Source organism: Orcinus orca, chromosome 2, assembly GCF_937001465.1.
Source record: "Orcinus orca chromosome 2, mOrcOrc1.1, whole genome shotgun sequence".
Classification (NCBI taxonomy): Eukaryota; Metazoa; Chordata; class Mammalia; order Artiodactyla; family Delphinidae; genus Orcinus; species Orcinus orca.
Window position 1 is genome coordinate 18,375,071 of NC_064560.1, and position 17,579 is coordinate 18,392,649.

Genomic DNA, 17,579 nt, shown 5'->3' on the forward strand with positions numbered 1-17,579 from the left:
AGACTGCGCCCAGACTGCTCCAGACTGCGCCAGACTGCTCCCAGACAGCCCCCAGACTGCGCCAGACTGCGCCCAGACTGCCCCCAGACTGCGCCAGACTGCCCCCAGACTGCCCCCAGACTGCGCCAGACTGCTCCAGACTGCTCCCAGACTGCGCCAGACTGCTCCAGACTGCTCCCAGACTGCGCCAGACTGCGCCAGACTGCTCCCAGACTGCTCCCAGACTGCCCCAGACTGCTCCAGACTGCGCCAGACTGCATCCAGACTGCCACCAGACTGTTCCAGACTGCCCCCAGACTGTTCCAGACTGCCCCCAGACTGCGCCAGACTGCCCCCAGACAGCCCCCAGACTGCGCCAGACTGCATCCAGACTGCGCCCAGACTGCCCCCAGACTGCGCCCAGACTGCCCCCAGACTGCGCCCAGACTGCTCCGGAAGGCGCCAGACTGCTCCAGACTGCTCCAGACTGCTCCCAGACTGCTCCCAGACTGCTCCCAGACTGCCCCCAGACTGCTCCAGACTGCGCCAGACTGCTCCAGACTGCGCCAGACTGCTCCCAGACTGCGCCCAGACTGCTCCCAGACTGCGCCCAGACTGCTCCAGACTGCTCCAGACTGCGCCCAGACTGCGCCAGACTGCTCCCAGACAGCCCCCAGACTGCCCCCGGACTGCCCCCGGACTGCGCCAGACTGCTCCAGACTGCGCCAGACTGCTCCAGACTGCTCCCAGACTGCGCCAGACTGCTCCAGACTGCACCCAGACTGCGCCCAGACTGCTCCAGACTGCGCCAGACTGCTCCCAGACAGCCCCCAGACTGCGCCAGACTGCTCCCAGACTGCGCCAGACTGCTCCAGACTGCACCAGACTGCTCCCAGACTGCCCCCAGACTGCGCCAGACTGCCCCCAGACTGCTGCTCCCAGACTGCTCCAGACTGTGCCAGACTGCTCCAGACTGCTCCAGACTGCCCCCAGACTGTTCCAGACTGCGCCAGACTGTGCCAGACTGCTCCCAGACTGTGCCCAGACTACCCCCAGACTGCCCCCAGACTGCGCCAAACTGCGGCCAGACTGTTCCAGACTGTGGCCAGACTGCGCCAGACTGCGGCCAGACTGCACCCACACTGCTCCCAGACTGCGGCCAAACTGCTCCAGACTGCGGCCAAACTGCTCCAGACTGCGGCCAAACTGCTCCAGACTGCGGCCAGACTGCGCCAAACTGCCCCCAGACTGTCCCCAGACTGCGCCAAACTGCTCCCAGACTGCACCCGGACTGCGCCCAGACTGCACCCAGACTGCTCCAGACTGCGGCCAAACTGCTCCAGACTGCGGCCAGACTGCTCCCAACTGTGCCAAACTGCTCCCTGATTGCACCAGGCTGCTCCGGACTGCTCCCAGGCTGCCCCCAGGCTGCTCCAGACTGCTCCCAGACTGCCCCCAGGCTGCTCCAGACTGCTCCAGACTGCGCCAGACTGCTCCAGACTGCACCCAGGCTGCACCCAGACTGCGCCAGACTGCACCCAGACTGCGCCAGACTGCACCCAGACTGCTTGGCCCCAACCCCAGAGCACCTCAGGAGGCACTGGAAAATCAAGGAAACAGTTCACCTTCAGACTGGCAAGACTTGATGAGTAGTAGAGAAACGGGTTCCCATACTCTGCCTTTGGAAGAACAGGTACTTTACAGAGGGCAACATTAATTCTAAATGCACATACTCTATGGCTCCAAACATCTGCACCTGCGCATGACAGAACCAAGAGTTGTAGTAATGGAAAAGCTGGAAACAACCTAATAGACATTACTAGGAGAAGAGTTTAAAAATTGAGGTAGAGCCATACCAAATATTATATAGAGTTTAGGAAGAATGAGGAAGATCTCTACGTACAAACATAGAAAAATTATCAAGATATAAAACTGAATTTTAAAAGAAGTACGTCATAAATGATTTTCAGAAGTTAGAAAAAAAGAAAAAATTCTATACTTAAAAAAAGAAAACAGAACAATATTCTGTATTGTATTCTGTATCATATTTATTTCTCTACATAGATATAAAAATTCATAGGAAAAGGTTTGAAAAGACAGTTAACCAAATGATAACAGGGATTACCTCTGTGGAGAGGAAGATTGAGGAAAGGATCTGGAACACTCAAAGGTTTTCAAGAATGCATGTACATGTCATTGTGTATTTGGAACTAAGTTTTTCACTGAGTAGCTGGTACCAGGTCTGGGGAAGAAAATGTACAAGATAAGCCTGGAATACACTGACATACTAGATAGCAAGAAAGTTATCAATGATGACTAGGGTCACTTCAAAAAGGCTCTGGCACCAACTAACCAAAGAGAGGCTATTTAAACTTTAATAAAGTTAGACAATAAATAGGAACAAGTCAAATATAAAGTCTATAAGTTTCATCACAGTATGTTGGAAAAAAAAAAAGCTAATTGGCCACTTTTTGAACATGACAGCAAACCAACTCATTATCCTGACAACTGGGTAAAGAAAAGAAAAGAAACAAGCAGTTATTTCGCCCTTCCTATATGATAACCAAATAGTAGATAAGGGTAAGAATATTTTTATAAAATTTTTCAAGTTAAAAAATGAAAACCGAATGACAGAATTAAGGTGGCAACTTTTTACAAACCCCAATATAGTAAAAGATGTCAGCATTTAGCATCAGTGGCTGCTTACATCAAAAAAAGAGTGAAAAATCAGACATTACCAAAGAACAAAATATCTTTGGTTTTGCCGGCAAGAACCAACCTGAGTCTGAGTAAAACACTGAACTGCCAATTTACAGGAAACAGAGGACAAAGAAACACGTATAAATGGGCCTCATGCATGCAATCAGCAAAATCCAGACAGTGGTAAAGTCTAAAGATCAAATGGCCAGGATTCATGAACAAATAAGTTACAAGTTAAAAAAAAAAGGGATGGAGGAGAAACCTATTGATTAAAAGATGTGTTAGATTAGAAGTCTGGGCACAGTCTGGTGCAGTCTGGAGCAGTCTGGGCCCAGTCTGGCACAGCCTGGGTGTGGTCTGGAGCAGTCTGAGGGCAGTTTGGCGCAGTTTGGGGGCAGTCTGGGTGCAGTCTGGGAGCAGTCAGGGTGTAGTCTGGAGCAGTCTGGAGCAGTCTGGCGCAGTCTGGGGGCAGTTTGGCGCAGTCTGCTGCAGTCTGGGTGCAGTCTGGAGCAGTCTTGGGGGGGCAGTCTGGGTGCAGTCTGGGAGCAGTCAGGGTGCAGTCTGGGCGCAGTCTAGCTCAGTCTAGCTCAGTCTGGGCACAGTCTAGAGCAGGTTTTTTTAGGATAGACAAGACTAAACTACAGAGTCTAGGAATGCACACATGGGTGAAAAAACCATAAGGAAATAGAAGAAAGTGATTGCCTCAAAAGTTGGGTAGTGGTTACTATGGGAGAAAGGGAGGGGATAGGACACACACAAGGGTCTCAGGGGTGGCTGGCATGGTTCTAGTCCTTAACCTAGGTGGCAGTAACAAGCACATTCACTTTATAATAATTCATTAAGCTGTACATTTGTGTTGTATGGCCTCCTGTATCTATATTTAATTTTACACTAAAATGATACACACACACGGCAAAATCCCCAAAAGTCCAAAAGAAAACTGTTATAACAATATTAATATGTGACAGAATACAGAAAAAGAGCACAAGATAAATAAAGTTACTACATAACAATAAAAACAATTAACCATGAACAGAATAATCCTGATATTTATTCAACTAACAACAGAGCCTCAAAATTCATAAAACAAAAACTAACAACTGCACCGATGAAAATCCATAAATCTAAAATGAGCTGGGAAATTTAAAACATCTCTCAGAAACTGAGATACAAAAGAATAAAAACTACTACATTAAATTTTATTTATTTATTTTGTTTGTTTGTTTGTTTGTTTTTGCTGTACGCGGGCTTCTCACTGTTGTGGCCTCTCCCGTTGCGGAGCACAGGCTCTGGAAGCACAGGCTCAGCGGCCATGGCTCACGGGCCCAGCCGCTCTGTGGCATGTGGGATCTTCCCGGACCGGGGCACGAACTCATGTCCCCTGCATCGGCAGGCGGACTCTCAACCACTGCGCCACCAGGGAAGCCCTAAATTTTATTTTTATCCAAGATATTTTTCCTCAATGAAATCTATAATTTCTTAACAGTTAAGAAATAGAATAACAAACATATGAACATGCCAGAGAAAACACAAATCAGCCATAGCAGCCTATGTTATAGATTGTTCCTAATTCAAAGGGAAAGAAAGAATTTTATTTATAGTTTTTATTTTGGGGTTTCTCTGGTGGCACAGTGGTTAAGAATCCACCTGCCAATGCAAGGGACATGGGTTCGAGCCCTGGTCCAGGAAAATCCCACAGGCCACGGAGCAACTAAGCCTGTGTGCCACAACTACTGAGCCCAGGCACCACAACTACTGAAGCCCGCACGCCTAGAGCCTGTGCTCCGCAATAAGAGAAGCCACTGCAATGAGAAGCCCGCCCACCGCAACGAAGAGTAGACCCTATTCGCCGCAACTAGAGAGAAAGCCCACGCACAGCAACTAAGACCCAATGCAGCCAAAAATAAATAAATAAAATATTTTTAAAAAAATTTTAAAACTTAAAGTTTCTACTTTTGTTCAAAGACTACTTGACACTAGAAAGTTAACTGTGGAGCTACTGGAAAAAAGGAAAGCAATTCTGAATCCATTTAGCATTAAAAAGTCTGTGTTTTCAACAGTATCTTTAAGCATCTAAGCAAATCCTTTTACCTGCATTTAAAAATGTATCTACTTTCTTCTCTCTAATTTCATATTCTTACACTGTAACATTTAGGTCCACAAAGTTACAGCATTTTATTTATTAAAATTAAAAACAATGTTAGTTTGTTACTACGCTGAAAGCCCCAATTGGCAATTCTACTATTTTATTATAAAAGACAAGTTATTATATGAATAGAATTACTTTTATCTTTCCTTAGTGAAGCAGACACTGTGAAAAACATGCAGATACACAACCTATGACTACATCACTTGTATCTTTCTTCCTTATATAGAAGGAGCACTTTTACTTTTGGATTATCAATTAAATTTTATGTGTACAGATTTCATGATACCATGAAGAAAATTAAACAATTGTTTCATTGACTCTCTTAAGCAAACAAAAAAATTCTGCAACCTACATTCCACTTTTAAATCTAGTACTTCACTGAAACAGTTTCTCTAAAATGCATGAAGCTGGGATTATTCCTGTAGCGCTTATATACCTGAAAAGAAGCCACCTTTATAGAATACAATTAATCAAAAAAAGAGCCTGGACCTAGTCTGTACCTTAAAAGCAGAGGATACATGGTCGTTTAGCCTTTTACGTCACTTTATGTTGCTGTCTTGTTTTCCTGCCTGTGACCTTTTTAGACCGTCTTTTCTGATCTACAGAAACCCTACTCCACCCAATACAACTTTTTTCAAAAGTCATGAAATTGTATTACAGTTTACTGAGCATTTCAGCATTCATGCCTAGTAAGAATTTTCACTTAGCAGAACATTTTGATTTCACAAGAAAAAGTCCTCTATTAGCTTGACAGATAACTTTACCTCTTTCAAGGCTGAGATGGCCCTCAACTTTGTGAAATCTTCCAAGAAGATCAACACACTACCTGTGAGTTGGGGAATTTTTATGATCTGTATATTTCTCTTACAATAAGAAAATGAAGGACAGTTCTATGTGTGATTCTATACAAAAACTCCTAGAGATGCAGGTGATGGTGCAGCATAAAATATACCTCTGCACAACCAAAGTTACATTAGGAACTACTCTTTTCCTAAAGGTGCTAACCAAATTAATTCATCTACTGATGAAGCTAAGAGCACACAGTGAAAAGATGGAGAAAGTATATTACTTGGGTAAAATAAAGAACAATTAACTGAGGTAGGGATTATCTAACCCAAGTTTTAGGAAAAGAGCTGTATCATTAGTATCAGATAAGCACCTGAGCGGTGGAAGCAAGCATTTTAGCTAAAGGACAAGTGCTTAAGAATCACAGGGCTAAACAAACGTAAAACCCTGGGAACAGTTTTAAAGCAGCAGTATCTAAAAAATGTTGACGTCCAAGGGTAAACAGTGTACCAAGTACTAAATATATTTAAGAACTAGGAAAGACACATGTCTTTTCTTTTAGTAACTCTTGGCTATTATGATAAAAAATAACCTCTCAGACTACATTAAATAATGTTAGCACTAAGGGAGACCTATCTAGGCAGGAATAAAACCACGTCTATCTGTTAGGGATTGCCGGCATGTCATTTGTCCTTGCTCTGAAATCTTTTCACTGTATAATCCTCTCCACTTCATCTCACCTTTTTCAATCTACTTTTCCCAGTGCTCTGGGCAATTTACCACTCTCTCATCATGCTTTACTGTCACCCTATCTGTCCATGATATCTCACATGACAAAGGGTAAATAGATGTTAAAGCAATGTAGCAGAAAGACCCAAATTGGAAGCTTAAAGACATGGAGTCTCTTTCCTACCTACATCAAGTTCAGTAAGTCATTTTTCCTTATTGAAGTTCAATTTGCTTACTTATAAATAAAACCTGCCTGGCCTCCTTGAGATCAAATAAAGAAAATACGTGTGAAAACACTAGAATACTCAAAGCATTATAAAACCAAAATATATTCATCATTAAGCTCAAGTACTGGAGCTAGGAGTGGAAGAAACATTCTGCGGATTGAAATGACAGGCATCATGGATTTAGAGTTAAAAATTCCAGATTTGAATCTCTGGAATTAAGAAGATGGGAGCTGAATAGAGCAACACAACTGTAAAATGGTAAACTGTACCAATCACCTAGGGTGAAGATTAAATGGGATTCACACGTAAAGTTTTTAGATCACTGCTTGGTATACAGTTTCCATATTTTATTATTATTATTAAGCCTTAGTACCTTTAGCTGTAAAATGTAAGATAATACCTACCTAATAGAGTAGACATAAAAAATAAATGAGATATTAGTAAAGCATGTTGAATAATACTTTAATGGAAACTGATTTTAACAACAAAACCAAAACAAGTTGCCCTAATGTCTCTAAACATATAGTCCCTATGTCTTTTCCAGAATTAGTATCCTACTGTTGTATTATTTTTCTCAGTTATATTTTCTTTAATTTTTCATAAAATTCATTTTTAACAAGTTAACAATCACACTTAAGGAAAATTTACTAGGTTGGATCAAAATTATATTAAAAGAGACATTTTGGGGCTTCCCTGGTGGCGCAGTGGTTGGGAGTCTGCCTGCCAATGCAAGGGACACAGGTTCGCGCCCTGGTCTGGGAAGACCCCACATGCCACAGAGTGACTGGGCCTGTGAGCCACAACTACTGAGCCTGCACATCTGGAGCCTGTGCTCCGCAACAAGAGAGGCCGCGGTAGTGAGAGGCCCACGCACCGCGATGAAGAGTGGCCCCCGCTTGCCACAACTAGAGAAAGCCCTCGCACAGAAACAAAGACCCAACGCAGCCATAAATAAATAAAATTCTTTAAAAAAAAAAAAAAGACATTTCATTAAAAGTGCATTTAGAAAATTATAACAATATTTTCATTATACTTTTAACGTAAAATAGCTGAATTCTAAGTCAAGAAGAAAGCTAATATTTCTTAGCAAAGGAAATTATACTAGAGCCTGTAACTCTCGTTGGACGTGTTCTTTTAGTCAGTCATAGTTCAGTGGAGAAAGAGGAAGGAAGAAAACTGTTCCACCCTACTGCTTCACTACTGCCTTTCCTCTCTCTCATCACCTTTGGAAACAGTAGAATCATGAAAAGTGTGAGTGACCATTTTTAAAAACCAAGTTACTAACTCCTACCACATATTTTCTATTTGGTGTTAACATTAATTATTAAAATAGTCTCTCCTTTTGTGGCTTTTTTTCTTAACCTCTTATTTCTTATTAGGAGCCCCATAGTAAGAACAACGCTCTGCTTTTTTCCTCACATAAAAAACTCCGTATTTGGGTCTTCTTAATGAAAGCAGTTTCAGAGGGAGTTGGCCATTATCACACAGCAATTCACTGGTCTACAGCATTCCTTTCACAGTAGTTCCAGTCACCTAAAATTTATCTGTGTGAGCGATTTCAGTTTCGGATTCCCCACAGCTGAGGTCTAGTAAGAATCTTCTAGGCCAGAGCTGACCAAGAATGTTCTACTCTGGACTCCACAGGATAACTTACTTGGTGCCAAACGTTATTCACACAGCAGTTAGGTAAAGAGTCAACCACTCTGGGCCATGAGGACAGTGGGAAGCCCTTTTCTCATAAATTTACCTCACAAGTTAACTGATTATTAAGGTGACCAACAACTGGAAGAATCTGTTTTCCTGAGTAGGTTATTGTCATCAGGGTTTCAGCTGAGAATATGTTCAAACAACTCAGCACTGCCTACAAGATCCAAGATGTTTCAGGATTACAAAACAAGTCACTTCCTTCAGGGACTTATTTATTTACTAAGCATATTAGGTCATAGTGAAATGTGCCCCCCAAAACCAAAAGATTATAAAACGATTTTAAAATATTGGCATTAGAATGGAAAATGAGGCTTGTTACAGTAAAACGAGGCCTATGTGCAGTTGACAGCCATGCAACCATTCACTATTTTAGACCATTTCAAACAGCAAATTAGAACTGACTCAGGAAGATCAATGTCAGTACTCACTTTTTGATTTCTCGGAGCAGCATTCGGATGAGGATGGTCTGAAGTGGTTCAACCATCAATTTCCTCCACATATCCAATGCTAGCTGCCAGGAAAAAGGAAAATCATCAAGGCTGAATTACTCAGTATTTGATTTAAACATTTGTTCAAGACTTCTTTTAAAAGTAAAAACACCCATCAAATGAAGTATTTATAACTCTACTTCAAAATTCAAATAAAAATTGAATATAAGGAAAATAAATTTCTAATTTAAAATGACAATGACTATCATATCAGACTTGTACAAACCACGGAATTAAGCTTTTATCATTAATTGAAAATCTTACAGAAATAACTGATTTTTATAAAACCTTAATTTATTGATTGTTAAATGCCCAATATTAGGGAAGGGCTATAGACACCAAAACTATAATGGAAACAAAGGAGTTATGTTAAATAAAATAATGTGATTTGGCTGTTGGCTGGTTTTTGAAATTATAACACCTCTCATACAAACATAAAAGAATAAGTCAATTTAAAGAATAATAAAATAAACATACCTGTATTCAACACCCAATTTAAGAAATATGACTTCACCATTACTGTTGCCCCAAATGTCCTCCTCCTTTCTTTCCCCTCAGAGATTATCACTATCCTGCGTTTTGTGTTAAATCATTCCCTTCCTTACAGCTCTACCAAGTGTGTAACTATCCCCATATGATATTTTTGAAGTTGACTATTTCTTTTTTTTTTTGGCCGCACCACGTGGCATGTGGGATCTTAGTTCCCCGACCAAGTATCAAACCCGTGCCCCCTGCAATGGAAGCACGGAGTCCTAACCACTGGACCACCAGGGAAGTCCTGAAGTTGACTGTTTCTGACCTTGATAACAAAATCACATTGTATGCTCTTCCATGTATGATTTTTGTTTTGGTTTGTTTTGTTTGTTGTTATTTTTAAATTTATTTTTTGTTATTTTTTAATCTTATTTCTTATGTATAATTTTTTAACTGTAACTTATTGAAATCCAACCAAATTGATAGCGTTTATAGTTCAATCATTGGCATTGCTATATAGTATCCTCTTGTATGAAGACACTATGATCAGCTTTTACTTTCTACTGCTGATGACACTGTTTGTGATCCCAGCTTTTGCCACTGAGAACACTGCGGCTGTTCCTGTATTCACCTTCTGGTGGTCATAAGCAAGCGGTTCCCTGATACACACCGACAAGTGGAGATGCTGGCCGACAGGAGCCGTGCAGCTTTACTAAACAAAGCCAAGTGGTTTTCCACGTTACACTTGAAGCCAACATCCTGACAACAACTGCTACTGCCAGGCTCCGGTCAGACTTTGCCAATGTGATGGACATAAAATGGACCTCCTTCACGTTTTAACTGGCAATTTCCTGAATAAGGCTGGACATCTTTTTATGATTTTTGTGCATTTCAGTTTTCTTTTTTCTCTGTAAACTGTCCATTCATCTCTTTTGCCCATTATTCCATTAATGTTTGTCTTGCTCTCAATGCGACCTCGTAGTTCTTTATATATCGTGGAAATTAATCCCTTGACAGTTTTACATATCACACTTTGTCACAGTTTGTGACTTGACTTTTGAATTTCTTTACAGCATTTTTTAAGTAAAAATATATTATATTTTAATGTGCTCAAATTTATCAATCTTTTCCGTTATTGTCTGCATTCTTGTGTCTTTTAAGAACTCTTTCGCTCCCTAAGGTCAACCTTGAGGAGATATGTGTGCTCCTATGCTGCCTTCCAAAGTTTTCAAGTTTTGCCTTCACATGAAAGCCTTTAAACTCCAATAAATTTTTCTCATACAGAGTACAAATTATTCCAGTATCAAAAACTGATTGCTCCTAAAAAAAAAAAATTGATTTCTCCTGTTTCCAACGTAGCTGCATCCACACAGGTATGATTCTGTTTTTAGTCTCTCTACTGTTTCCCTGGGATAACTTTTTTCTGATCACTGGTAATTTTATAAAAATAAGTAAAAGCATCTGTTTTCCCACAAGGAACAATCTTCAGGTTTTGCCTTCTTTTTCTTTTTCATTAGCACAAAGAAGATAATACATAAGAAAATGGGATTTTATAGCTGTAGTAGGAGGGCAAACTGGTAAAGCCTTTGAAAGGCAAGGTGGCAGGGCTATCAAAGTTCAGGCTGTGCTTTGACCCAGAAAATCCACTTCCCGGTACCCACTCCATGAAAATTTCTGCTCATGTAGCAGCAGATATATACACAAATGTAACTCCATGATTGTAAGATTTCTGTTTACTTTACTCATTACCATATTCCCAGCATATAGTACAGTGTCTAGCACACAGAGGGATTCAAAATATATTTAATAAGTGAACAAATGAACAATGATGTTCACACAGTATTGTTTGTGACAACAAAAAAATGAAAACTAAGGGGAATAGTTTAATAAATAATTAATAATTATTTTGATACCCCTACTTGTTAAACAAAAGGCAAGAAATACAAGTTGCAGAATTTTATGTATGCTCTGATGTCAAAACTATTATGTGTGTATATATATATTTATATGTAAATGCGCAGGTAAAATTCAGAAAAGATATAAATCTAATTGTTTATAGTGATTTCCTCTGGGAAGAGGAGTGGGCATGACAGCGTTAGTGATAAGGAACGATTATAAAATAAAACATTCACTTATAATCCTACAAACTAAAGCAACTGCTATTAAGATTCTGGTATTTCCCACTGATCTGTTTCTCTACATCCTTTCCCCTCTACAGCTTTATTCCTATTAAACATATAATGTTGTGTCCAAATATTTTCAAAAACCATTTTCCCCTTTGTTAATGTTTCTATGAACTGTTTTCTACTAATTTATCCCTTTGCCTACTTTCATAACAAAATCATATTGTATATAGTCTTCTATGTGTGATTTTTATTGGGTATTGGAAATTTAGACTGTTAGCCCATTAGTCACCCTTATTAATGACTGCAAGGAATACTTTTAAACATTTAAACCGTTTTTTCTGTATTAGTTTTGCAGTACAAATTACCAGACGTGGGATTACCTGGTCAACAGGTATTGAACATTTTAAAGTCTACTGAAAGACACTGATAAATTTCTTTCTAAAAGGGTTATTCTAATTTAAATTTCTACTAATGCTGCATCTTAGTTGTTTATTTCCTTCACTGACACCCAACAAAATTTAACATTAATTTCTCTACTTTGTTGGCATCTGCTTCCCCATGAGGAGAGCGGACCTTCTGTCTGTTCACCATTGTATCCCCAATGTCTGGCGACTCGATAAATATGTACGACATGAATAAAAAAACACTGCACTAGGGCTTCCCTGGTGGCGCAGTGCTTGAGAATCTGCCTGCTAATGCAGGGGACACAGGTTCGATCCCTGGTCTGGTAAGATCCCACATGCCGCGGAGCAACTAGGCCCGTGAGCCACAACTACTGAGCCTGTGCGTCTGGAGCCTGTGCTCCGCAACGAGAGGCCACGACAGTGAGAGGCCCGCGCACCGTGATGAAGAGTGGCCCCCGCTTGCCACAACTAGAGAAAGCTCTCGCACAGAAACGAAGACCCAACACAGCCAAAAATAAATAAATAATTTTTTAAAAAACACCGCACCAGAGTATTTCTTGCATAGTCAGTATATGTTTTATATATTATTATAATTTTCCACATTTAAATCTGAACTGTACCTCAAAAATTTGAGTGAATTGGTTGAACTGCACACTTTATTATTTTACTCTGAATTTCTTAAATTTTTTTTTTTTTTTTTGCAGTACGCGGGCCTCTCACTGTTGTAGCCTCTCCCATTGCAGAGCACAGGCTCCGGACGTGCAGGCTCAGCGGCCATGGCTCACGGGCCCAGCCGCTCCGCAGCATGTGGGATCTTCCCGGCCCGGGGCACGAACCCACGTCCCCAGCATTGGCAGGCGGACTCTCAAACACTGCGCCACCAGGGAAGCCCTCTTTAATTACTTTTTAAAGTTAAAATAAATTTGTTGCATCCACAAATTTGTGTTTCCTCTCTTGTAGGTTCTCTTTTAAGTCCATGTCCTTCACACTTTTCAACCGTAAGAGTCTCAACATTTTCTAAATATTTTTTATGAGATTTTTCATACAGCAGAACTATTAACCTTCTGTCATTCATCCATCATTAATTTAACTATTAAAATAATACTCATCACATCTTTTCTGTTCGTCTCATCTATCCGAAGATTCTTAGGAAATCATAACAGTATTTCATTTACTTAACATTCAGGATATTTTTTTTTTCCCTTTGGCCACGCAGCTTTCAGGAACTTAGTTCCCCAACAAGGGATCGAACCCGCGTCCCCCTGTATTGGAAGCACAGAGTCTTAATCACTGGACCACCAGGGAATTATTCCCTAGGATGTTTTAAATCTTGACAATTTTAAGATAGTCCACTCAGTGTCCTTAAGAAAAGGACAGTGAATCAAATTTCCTCAGTATATAAAAACACTCTTATGTTTGCCAGTCATTTAAAGAATGTCCTACCTCTCCTATCTCCATAAGTGGTTCATTCATATCTACACCACCATAACCATACTGAAGGTCAGCTTCTGTCAATTTATTCTTTTTAATAAACTGGGTGTTGAGATACCTGAAAAACAAACATAATATCAATAGACACTGTCAAAATCAGTAGGAAAACAAGTAACGTGCAACTTTAGAGCAATAATTTTAGGGTTATAATCAACTGTAGAGTAGTTCAGTAATACATCCAAAAGAAACTAATTATATATAAATTAGAAATATAATTTTTAAAAAAGATAAAAATTACCAGCCCAACTCCCTTTGCTAGGCCCTAAGAGACAAAGAGTAAGACCTCTAGAGTAGCAAAAAAGAAAAAACCCCTATTACCACAGTCTCACTTAAAAAAACTCAGGGGTTTTGTTCTAAAACTTTCCAATACTCTTATAGCCCAACAGCTCCTATCCAAGGGTCAACCCTCTACAGTCTAATTTGCTCATTCCCGGATTCTTCTTGTTAAATAAGCCAAGTTCACTTTGCAAAGAATTAAACAGAAAATGGTTAAAAGATCAAAGTCAAGAAAGTTCTCTATATTTTATCACCATTAAATACATAACTTTTCATTTTTAAACAAACAAAAAAATCACAATCAGTAGGTGAGAAAATGCAATAGATTGTTACAGACAGTAAGAAGTATGGGCAAAACTGACAGATTCAAGATCACTTTGTCTACCAGGGGTAAACAGCTTTATAAAGAAAGACTAATAACTATGATGAACTCTAAGAACTACTAAGATGAACAAAGAGTTCTAAGATTAAATAAAATGTGTACAAAGGCATGTAATATTCAAGCATCACTTTTCCCCATCCCAGATTTCACCACAAGGCCTTTAATGCTCAACACCTAAAACTATTCGTTTCACAGCTTCTGCCAAGGTGAAAATAGCTATTGACAATACAAGTATTTAGGCAACAACCACAAAATCTCTGTATTAAAACACACACTTTCCCACGTTCACTGAATCAAAATGAAAGGTCTGCTGAATGTTCAGACAACTGAAACTGCAAGCAAAGAAAACAAAAATTTCAACTGCATAACTCCACTGACAATCCTAGCAGACGATGAAAAATAATAAAGCGCTACGGCCACCACCACTTACACAAGTTCCCTCCCACATTCACTCACTTCCAGCTCTGGACTCCAGGGCTTACAACCTTGGTGCTCCATGTGACATTTTAGTCTCTTCTGTCCACTGGTTACAAAGCCATTTCCTTCAAAATATCATTTAGCTTTCCCTTCCATTCTCACTGTAACCCTAATAATTTCCTGATGTGCTTCCACCACTCCTTCCAGCTGAGAAAAGGGGAACAGGACTGAGACGGAAGCAAGAGCTGGAGAGAAACGGCTGCTTCACCTGAAACAGATTCCCTGGGGTAGGGCATTTCACCTCTGGCCTCTGTCACTCTGGTCTCGGCTCAAACACACCTCTCTCAGGCCTGACCTGACCCCAAACCAAACTAGCCTTCACTTCCCACCCCCAATGAAGTAACTATCTAATACATAACTGTTTTCTTCACAGCACTTGCTACTATGAGAAATAATCCTGTTCTTTTCTTTGTCTACTGGTTTTGTACATCCACCTCCTCTCTAGAATGTGAGGTCTGGCAGACAGTGTCCAGAACAGTGGCAGGCAGACAGGCAGTCCTCGAAAAATACTTCTCCGAATTACGAAATGAATAAACGGGTAACGTTCCAGCAGCACGGATGGCAAAAGCTAACATTAGAACACAAACTTGGAAAAGCAGCCTGGAGACAGATCATAAAAGCATGAATGTCAGGAAATAAAAGTAATCACTGACACTTATGGAGCGCCTATCGTGTGTCAGAGACAGGCGTAAGCATTGCAGCTGGCTGAATACTAGGAGGTAGATATATGGGGTACTATTAGGATCCTCATTTTACGTGTAAGAAAATTGCAGCTTAGACAGCTTAAAGAACTCGGCAAAGGTCCATCAGCTACTAAGTGGCAGAGCTGGGCCAGAAAACTCACGAGGTCTCCCACTCTCATTCAGCAAGTACTGACCAAGTGCGTACTGCATGCCAGGTACGACAAGGCACTGAGGATAGAAAAACGAAAAACAAAAATGTAGTCTCTGCCCAGAGAGCTTACCCATCTGGTAGGACATAAAAACATAAACAAATGTTAACATATCAACAGTGAAAAGTGCCGAGTAGGGGGAACTTAGTCATATCTGCACCATTACATGTGCCTTTCTATAAGACCCTTTGCTCCAAACCATTCCTTTTCTGGTCACTGTACCATGGCCATCCCAGTAATCCTACCTAAAACATTAGCATCACTTATCTCATCCTTCCGTTTACCTCCTTTACTCAGCTGGTCCTCCTGTTCTCTCACACTATTCCTCACCTCCTCCCATTATTTTCCTTTTCACTGTCAATGCCATTCGTTGACTCTCTGCTTGGATCATGTGCAACATTCTCATGACTGATCTCTATTTCCCATTTCTGGCATATCCAATTTACCTAAAAATTCTGCTTTCAGGATATCAACTCCCTATTCAGAAGCCTACAGCAGCCCCCTTATTCCTATACAGTAAGTGTAAACTTCTCAGCGTAGGAGTTTGCTGACTCTGAAGAGTAGCTGCTAGATCTGCAGAAGTCTGGATTCACTAGAGATCTGTGTGTATATTCCACAGCCAATACACTGTTTTAGTGGAGCTTTATACGTTTTATATCTGATAGGACAAGTCACTATTCTCTTTCCCGCATGGAATAAATTTTACACTAACTTTCATCATCTATATTCTTCTCATTAGATTTCTACTCTTGACAGTTTAAGCTTGATAGAGAAGCTTTTAAAATAATTTATAGATATGATTTAAAATGTAAGTAGCATAATTTTTCACTTTGATTCAGATGCCATTCTTAATTTCTAAGTCACTGTAGTATTTTACAATGAGATTTATTAACCACACATTTGTTTTTAAATAAAGATATATATTCTAGGAAATCGTAAAGTAAAATAACTTTCAATAATTTCTTTAAATAGTCAATACTCTACCACACAGTCAATACCTGACTGTTCTGCTCAGGTCTAACTCATGCAGTAGTACATGTTTTTATAATTTATTCTGGCAACAAAGTGATTGATAAGTATCCTTTGCTTTTCTGGAGTATCAGCAGTAACACAACAGTATTAACTAACAAGAACTAATAGCCTAAGGTAACTGTGAAGCCTCTAAGAAATCAGGCATTTCAATCTATCTTTAAAAAAATCTATTATAAGAACTGTTCCCATACTAATACCTACTGGATTTCAAGAGTCGTTAGTTCTCAAGGTAATACTTTAAGTATCCCACTTCAAGGGCCCACAGGGCCTAAACAGATATGTAGCAGCAGGAAAGGTGGCGTAGGAGCATCATTATTTTTCTTTAAAATTGGAATCCTTAAGTCACCTATGCTAATGCATATCCATCTTATAAATCAATCAGAGTAAAGAAAAGGCTAGAAATTACTTCAAAACAATAATACCGAAAAATGCTTTGAAATAAAACTGATTTTTTTCCTTTACATTTCTTCACACAGATTTCCTTATAGACTAAGATTAATAACAAGAGATAGCCTGGATAACCTACTACCCAACAAGCAAAGACTATCAAGCAGTTTTTATCTAATTATCTAGTTTTTATACTAATTACAGTTTTTATCTAATTATCTAATCAAATGTACCCTCTATGAGAAGGATCTCACCACCCAGTCTACCAATATAATTAAATAAATCAGTCACATGAAGCCAACCCCACAGAGGTCAAACAAAACACTCTATAAGTGAATCCCATGAGCCATTGGTTCTAAGTCTTTACTACAGACAGTGGAAAGTTACTAAGTGATTTTGGACGGTGATCAAATTTGCACTTGAGAAGTTTACTAAATAGAATAAATTAGAAATCAAAGGCTGGGAGACTGGTTACAGGGATGTTATCAATAATAGTCCAGGTCTGAAACAATAAAAAGCTTGAACTACAATACTATAATAGCACTGCAAAGGAAATAATAAATTTAAGAGACATTTGGAGGATCTGACCAAGAGGGGTCAGGTAGAGAGGATAACCCTAGGTGAAGGATAACTGAGACTTCCGGCCTATACATCTGGATGTCCAGGACTACCATTAACCAAAATGAGTATTTCTGGGGCAGCGTGTGTGTAAAAGATAACAAGCTCAGTTGTGAACATCTGCAGTAGTACGATGTACCCACGGAACATCCTGGAGGTACAGGTAGCTAGGTAAGAATATTCCTCTGAAACTTAGACCACCTTCAATAAACATTTATTTTGGTGGTTATCAATATATAGGTTGTAGCTAAAACC

The 17,579-nt window shown here is 40.0% G+C and overlaps 1 protein-coding gene across 5 annotated transcripts in view; it reads right to left on the minus strand.

Annotated features, from left to right (window-relative positions):
- Nucleotides 1–17,579, minus strand: part of CUL2 (cullin 2) — an 83,346-nt gene that overhangs the window by 32,821 nt on the left and 32,946 nt on the right. For 4 of the 5 annotated variants that reach the window (XM_033439298.2, XM_004275901.3, XM_004275903.3 and 1 more), the window contains 2 exons: nucleotides 13,213–13,318; nucleotides 8,706–8,788 (listed from right to left, as the gene is read on the minus strand). In XM_033439298.2, coding sequence (XP_033295189.1) covers nucleotides 8,706–8,788; nucleotides 13,213–13,318 — 189 coding nt within the window. Of the gene's footprint in view, nucleotides 1–8,705; nucleotides 8,789–13,212; nucleotides 13,319–15,239; nucleotides 15,307–17,579 lie in introns of all 5 variants that reach the window. The other variant, XM_049705562.1, reaches the window with a different exon arrangement.